The sequence below is a fragment of the Vitis vinifera genome, chromosome 14, assembly GCF_030704535.1.
Source record: "Vitis vinifera cultivar Pinot Noir 40024 chromosome 14, ASM3070453v1".
NCBI classification, from domain to species: domain Eukaryota; kingdom Viridiplantae; phylum Streptophyta; class Magnoliopsida; order Vitales; family Vitaceae; genus Vitis; species Vitis vinifera.
The window spans coordinates 14,389,067-14,397,228 of record NC_081818.1 but is presented as its reverse complement, the minus strand read 5'-3'; the positions used below and the strand labels follow the sequence as shown (position 1 = coordinate 14,397,228).

At 31.6% G+C, this 8,162-nt stretch overlaps 1 protein-coding gene across 1 annotated transcript; it reads right to left on the bottom strand.

Moving 5' to 3' along the window:
• Positions 1–1,303: 1,303 nt before the first annotated feature.
• Positions 1,304–6,321, bottom strand: LOC100251445 (glucan endo-1,3-beta-glucosidase 2). The gene is made up of 4 exons (XM_002265360.5): positions 5,961–6,321; positions 1,967–3,220; positions 1,779–1,806; positions 1,304–1,678 (listed from the first exon to the last, which is right to left on the bottom strand). Exons 1-4 carry the CDS (start codon positions 6,013–6,015, stop codon positions 1,531–1,533), a joined length of 1,485 nt encoding a protein of 494 aa, XP_002265396.3. The 5' UTR covers positions 6,016–6,321; the 3' UTR covers positions 1,304–1,530.
• Between the last annotated feature and the right edge of the window lie 1,841 nt (positions 6,322–8,162).

Below are 8,162 nucleotides of genomic sequence, written 5' to 3'. Positions count from 1 at the left end.
TGCTTATTGACTCACCATTTTCCGCAACACGTGGCTAGGGACCTCAAGTACGCATCATTGTTCTGATTGTCGATTTCCTATGCATTCCTAATACCAATTTGGATTGTATGAGTCTTGTCATCCACGTAGCTTGGGGGGATTGACTGATCTTTGACCTATATGCTCCAATGTACCCAACTCACTTGTAGAGACCGAACCACGGGCGTAAAGGGGTGCTACCTCGCATGAGATACCTTCTTAATAGGCAACCTGATACTTGGACCTAGAAATCGAGTTTTGCAGACCGTTTTTTCTTAACTAGAGTCATCAAGGGGTTTTTGTTCTTACTTAATTTTCCCTATTTCAAAAATAAAAATAAAAAGTAAGTGGCAACTCCAAAGAAAATTGTTCCTCATTAGGAACGAATTTTCCAAAACTCGAAAACCACATTTTTTTTTCTCCACATATTTTTAATCGCAAGTCGCATCAGTCGATGGATCGGGGGAGGGTCCATAGATGGGTTTTACACATCGAACATATGGCATGCAACTCAAAAGGTAACACGTAGAAAATTTGGAAGGTTATGAAATTAAGTTTTCAAAATTGAATAAAATGAAACAATTGAAGTCAAAAGAAAATTAAAAATAATATTCTCTTATTCATAAATTTTCTTAAAATTGAATAAATATTCTCTTATTAATAAATTTATAGGAATGAAGGAGAAAATTTGTTGAAATCAAGTAAGCAAAGTCCATGAATTAAGTTTTGATAAAATCATTTGAAAACAAGTCACTCTAAACTTTTGATTAGTCTTCAAAAGAAAGAAACACTTTCATCGTCGTCTTTCAAATTATGGTCAAAATTAATGAATCAAAAGAAAAATATTCTTTTATAAAGAATATTATTATTGATTTTATATCCCATAATTATTTTTAATACAAAGTTTTATTCACATATTTTTTCTATAATCATTTCACGAAATTTGTTTTGTCGAATTTCACAAAATTTGTGTACATAAAGTCATCATTTCAAATTAAGGATAATTTTTTATGAGTCTTTAAAAATTACTATAGATTTAGAAATAGTTTATTTAAAAAAAGAAAACTGTATATTTTTCAAAATCCCTACACCCTAGTGAATATGGGCTGAAGTTGAAGAGAATAAGCTGAATCCCATTGAAAAGAGAATAATAATTTTACAAAAAAATATACAGTTGGGTACGGAACAGTTGGGTAGGGATTTTGATATACCGTTTTTTTTCAAAAAAAAAAAATTACAAAATTATGATGGTTGGGAAACTATTTCTAAGCAATCAATAATCCCATTGAAAAGAGAATAAAAATTTAGTTGAACAACCAATTACAGGGCCTCGATATTGTTTTTCTACAAAAATTCATTGGCTGACTTCCCTCAAACTATGTGCTTATATTAATTAGGCTATTCCAAACCTACCCTATCTCTCTTGGAACAACAAAACAAATTCTTGGGAGAGAAAACTTTTACAACCACCAGCATGAGTCCGAAAATTTTCAAATTCTAAGGCAAACTCATCTATAAAAAAAATGCACTCCAAATTAGGACTTTGATAATCATTATCGAGCTTATCGAGCTAGTGAAAGCATAGCAGGCAGCAGAGCTCGTACTTGTGGAATTCATAGATGGAGCTGTCCCATTTACAAAGCTGCCATTCTTGCCACCACTGCTTGCACAAAATAAAGCACAGATAAGAAGTGTGAGTGGGATTATTTCATCAATTGGAGATTACGAGTAAAGACAATAAAAAATGTAGTGAACGTTACCTTCCTAGAAATCTACACGAACCATGACCTGTACACAACAGAGAAACAGCAAAACTATCATAATAAAAGAGAAGGTGCAAGACACATGGCCTGAGCCCAGTATTGAAATTTTTAAAATGGGGAAGAAGTAGAAGCACTCGAACAAAGATAAGATAATAGTTTGCCCATACTCTCAAGTTCAGTCTTACTTGGATCTGTGGTAGTGATTGCAGCAACCCCATTGAAGTCACAGGTCCCAGGAGCCTTCCCCATCTTATGATAATATGTGTCAAATGCGAATGTTGCATGTGCAGCCACATTATCTGGTTCGTAGCAGTCTTTCCCTTGCAGCAAAGGAGAACAATCCACCTTGCCAGGTCCACAAGCCCAATCCAGAGCAGCCTGCAGCATCTTCTCATCAGCACCATCCTTTGCAGTACAGTAAGTCTGGTTCAGAGTATCATTTGCTAGTACTAATCCCGATCCTGTCAAGTGTAATATGTAAATGGGTGTTCCATTTGCATCAAATAGTCCCCAATTCTTTTCTGATATTGGGCCAGATTTCATATCCTCATTATAGAGTTCATAAATATATGTACTAACAGCAATTCCGGGGTGTTTGGGCGTTCCGGTTTTGTTCAGAACGTGTCTTATCAAATTGCTGTTATAAGTGTTTGCATTGTCAACAGTGGCATCTGGCTCATTGGAACCACCTTTTGATGGCCAACCTGATTCGGTCACCATAACAGGAATGTTAGTGAAATTTAGATATGCCATGGCAAAATAAGCTGCATCAACCATAGCATCAAAGACATTGGAATAATGGAGGAGTGTGTTAGCATCAACAGCTTCCTTGTTAGGAAGAAGAGGCTTGAAGAGTGCATAATCTAATGGAATAACACCATTTGATTGCATGTAGTCATAATATGGGTATATATTGAGCATGAGAAATGAGCCTGTTGACTGTAAGAAATTTAGCATGGGGACCATAACTGGATTCCATGATCGGTTGAAGAAGGCTTGGGAAGGTGGAAATGAATCAAGGATGATAGAGGAAGAAAGGGGTGTTGAAACCTTGATCTGGCGATCAAGATTGGATGCCAGCAAGGCTGAGTGAATGAACTTGAGGGCATTGACAAGAACAGGTGCTGCATTTGGTAAGGTGGTTAGAACCTCGGAACCAATCGCAATGGTGGTTATGTTGGTGGCAGGGTAATGAGCTACAATATTGCGAGATACCCAATTAGCTGCTGTGGAATTTGATTGACCTACACCAAGGACCTGCTCATTGGGGATGGCGACAGTGACTCTTATGCCTGTATTGGCCAATGCAGTAAGCATGGCAGGCTCAGCATTGAATAGGCGGACATGTCGAATTTGCTGGGCCTTGAGGAGGGCTACAACTTGAGTTGGGTGTGGCATGTCAGATAGGTCTGTTCCAATATTCACACCGATAAATGCATCTGCAACAAAGAAATCAGGGTCATTGTAATTGCACCAATACTTAAAACTTAAATTGTCAAGGACAAGCTTGGATTTAGATACATGAAACATCAAGGAGTGCTCCTTTTTATCATTATTGTTATTTTTTAATTTGATGACTCATAACAGGTTTTTGTCCAAGGAAACCCAAATGCAAACTTTTTTTGTTCTCCAAAAATACCTTAGAGAAACTATGTCTTCATAGATGTCTTGCTCCCAAAAGATGAGGAGATCAGCCTAATTCAATTAGAAAAAGGAAAAAAAAAATAACAAAATTGTTCAGCAAGCCATAATTCTATTAGGCTATTTTTGGTTCCTGGAAAAGTAGCAAGGAAAGAAAAAAAATGCTAAGATAATTTCATGTTTGGTTTTATTATGAAAAATATGAAAAAAAAAAAATCAAACATAATTAAACTTACTTAAAAGTATGTACATTTTTAAATTATTAAATCTTTATATAGAAGAGGAAAAACAAGTAAAATGAGTTTCAAATAGCATATTAAAATCAGTTATTGATTTTAAATCTATTTTTTATGTTCATTTTTTCTTTCCTTCTACTTTTCATTTCTATTTTCTTTCCCTCGCATTTTTTCCCTCAAATTTTCCGGAAACCAAACATAACCTTAGAGAATGGTTGACTTGTTTTCTCCCAAGGAAAAATGTTATTGAAGGAAAGTTAAACAAGAAGGTAAAATGATATTTGAAAGAGTAAATCCACTACTACTGAATATAATATAATCAAATCAACTTCAAATTTATCTTAGCCTTTTTAAAAATGGGGAATTGTCTAAGAGCAATCAGATTTAATAGCAAGACTTGGTTCTTGTGAGATTTAATACCAAGGGAGATAAGAGGCCATATATTATGTGAATCCATGGATGGAAATGTCGGGAAATATCGCCGATATTTCAATGATATTTCTTGTATCGAGCCTCATCTGATGATAGATTTATCAGAATTTTTTTGGAATTATCAGCAATTTATGGGATATTATCTAGATTTTTGGCAACATTATCACCTCATTTGACCGATCACTCGAACCTAGGTCTTCTCTAGAAACCCACAAAATGCTAACCAACAGGTGTCTTAGCCTTATGAAATATTCATGAACATGATAAATATATATAATTTATATTTAGATTTTATCTTTAGTTAAATTAATTTTAATATATATATATATATGAGAAAAACAATATATTAAATTAAAATTTAATAAAAAAATGAATTTAAAAAAAATAACAAATATATCATCATTTTTTTATATTATTGAATATAATTAAATTAAATATATCATTATTTTAGTATTAATGTGTTTTCAAGTTAACTTATATTATATTATTGTCAATCATTACAAATTTCATTATATATATTATCATTTTCTTCACTAAAACAATTTTAATATGTGTATCATTGCTTCCTTTATTATTTTCCGGTGTTTCCCTAAGATTTTTACGAGTTTTGATTAATTTTCAACATATTGATATTTTTTTGTAAAATTTCCTTTGATATATCCATAAAATTAAATTACCGATGTATCAATGAAAACCAATATTTTCATCTTTGTGTGAATCACGTGATGACAATGTTGTAACTCACATGATGCCATGGCAAAAGAAAACCCTAATCTAACTGATAAGTCAAAATAATAATGAAAGAGAAAGAAAAAAAAAACCCCTCATAACTCAAAAACAAAAAACTTACAAAATTAGAATTTCCATTCGAAAAATACTAACATTATTCGCCTTTTTAGAACACTATTAATGTCACTTATCATGTGTCAAATTATATAGCATCACTATGGCATAGAAACAATGTTAATTACATGTGAACTTTGCATGCTAATGTCATGATGATATGGTGCAGAGATAATATTTTACTAAAAGGACACTGTTGCATCAACCAATATTCAATTCAACAAAAGATCTAGCCTGTTAAACATGTATGATAAGATCTTAATCGTTGAATAAGTTACAAATGAATGAAACCAAGGTATAAGGATTATAAAAGAATGAGACCTAGGTACAAGGTACAGACAAATGAGATCAGGGTATAAATAGTGAGACCTAAAAATGTATACATGCACCACCCGACTGAAAGTGCACTTCGTGGGCAAACCCAAATATATGGGATCATAATTATCAAGTGATAAAAGAAAGAGAAAAGGTTGATAAGAGAAGTAGTAGGCAAGGCAGAGTGAAGCATTGTATGTTCTCGTATCTCCACCCAAAATGCCCAAATCCTCTCATTCTTGACCCTTAGCAGTATCTAGGAAAGGGTATTTTAGTAATATGAAAAGAGATAAGATACAAGCATTAGAACCAAATGGGCTGGAGGACACCTCTGTTAGGGTTTCCTTTTAATTCATTGTTTATTTCATCAAATGGAAGGAAGCCGGCATTGTGGAGATTATGGGCAAAAGCAATAGCAGAAGCAGCTATTCTCTATTTTCACACTAATATACTTCTGATATTTGTATATATATATATATATATATATGAACAGAGAGATCAATCTTTTATAGCTTTTTAAGATTTCAACAGCCCAAAATCCATAAGGGAACAATTGTACACTTGTATGTTTCGAAACAATAAGCTCAAATACAAAAACAAGGTTAGAGAATGAGTGTTTAAAATGACAATTAACAAATACCCACAAGCATAGCAGCCCAAATCCACAAGGAAACAGAGATAAGCAACAGAAGAAACTAGGAAAAAGTATTACCATCATCAGCAGCGACAAGAGAGATGAGCAAAACAAACAAAAGAAGTAGAGCCATTGTTTGAGGTTTAATGGAAATCCTCAATCCTCAATCCTCCAGAAGCAAACCCAGAAATTAAAACAGAGAGAGAGAGAGAGAGAGAGTTGTACAGACAGGGGAGAAGGAAATGAAATTAATAAAACGAAGAAAAGCAAGTGGGGTACGAAGCAGTGGGCGAATTTAAGAGAGAATGGTAGACAGCGATGAGGTGGAAAGCCCGAAAGAAGATCCAACGGCAGAGGAATGATCGTGTGGATTTGTTGTCGTAGCCGTTACAGGCTTTTTCAGGTGGAGATTGTGGTAAATGTGCCCACAGCCAACCAGACAGAGTGGAGTAGGGACCACTCTGTTACAATTACAAACAAAACGACACTATGACTTAGGAACTCCATCACACTGCCCCTCACAACGGTCACATTTCGTACACTTTTATTTTCACTATTACAATTATTTTATCGGGTGCTGCCCTCCATGTCATTTGTTTCTTTCCCGTCTTTCGTATTCTTCTTCCCTAGTCTCTCTCCTCTCTGTAAATTTAACCTTTTTTTTTTTGTAGGCATAATGGCATAAGAACAATTAAAAAATATCGCCTATCTTTTACCTTTCTTGTACGAAAAGATTAAATTAATTAATGACATTCTATTGAAAAGCTTATAATTTTTAAGAGCAAAATATTATTATGAGTAGCAAGTCATTAACTTATCATATACCTACAAAATCCTTAACACCAAATCTAAAATTATATACCCACGTCATCTCTCTCTCTCTCTCTTTTAATTATCTTCAACAATTTCACTTACATTTTCACCCTCATTGATGCTCGTTGTAATGTGTTTAGTTATTATTATTATTTTTGCATCAAAACCTTAGTACCATTATCTCTTTTTTATTTTGTTTTCTATGATGGTTTTTTTAATATATTAGATGATAATATTGGAGTTTTTTTTTGTTGATTATAATGTTGCTTTTTGCTTATTTGGCAATATTATCTTTTGGTTGTTTGATACAAAATACGTGGATTAGTTAAAAATATATATATATTTGAGCTAATATTTATTTTTTATTTTTAATCTTAGAGTAAAAAATAATATTTCCTTAAAGTGTGTGTGTTAGAGTTAGTTTTAAGTGTCCAAATGGACTCCAAGATCCTCTCTCTCAAAATGTGAAAGGATAAGTTTTTGAAAAAAGTTTTATTTTCTAAAGTTTTTGCCTACTTTTTTCATGAAAATGAATGTCAAGATATTTGTACTATAAAAAGAAAATAATTCTGGTATTTGTAATTCTATTTATGATTTAAGACAATAAAATTGATATATATATATATATGTATTGAATCATTTGTATGAATGCAGTCTTAATATCCAAGGAAGCATGTCTAACTTAAATAAAAAATTTATTTCCAAAGGCATTTGTACATCAAGTGTATTAAACAATTTCACACCTAGTACCTTAACGATACAAGTTTGTTAAAAATATTTAAATCTTTTTAGCTTTTTTTAATCACTTGGCCCACTACAATTGAAAATATATATATATATATTAACCCTACCATTCTAACAATTCAAATGCATTATTAGAATATTTCAATTTTTTATCTCTCGCTATCCATAACCCTTTCATTCCCCTTTTCTTCTTATACATATTTGTTTCTTTCATTGTATTTTAAGTTAAAAAAAGAGTGAAGTTGAATAGAATTGTAATTGAAGTCTTAATGACTCTTGTGAAGATAAAAGACCTTTTGGTCATGTTTTCTGATTTTTTTTTTTTTTTTTTAGTTAAAGAACAAAAACTAACTTTTTGGTATTTTATAAAAATAGGGTTTGAAGATTTTTTTAAAAAACAAGTTTCCAAGAATAAAAAGCAAAAACTTCTTTTAGATAAATAAATTTTATTTGGTTTAAAAATAATTTCATATATTGATTTTTTTTCAATTTATACAATATTAATCTAATTTAATTATCTCTTATTAAAAAAATAGTTTTATATTGAAAATAAATTCAATATTTTTTAGTAAAATATGAATACTAATAGTATAATTAATCATAGTTATAAAATATGGATATTAATATCTTTATAAAAATAACTGATTTTTTTATATAAATAAATAATAAAAATTTTTAAAAGTAATGGTTAATAATATTTTATTCAAAATGAATTTAAAAATA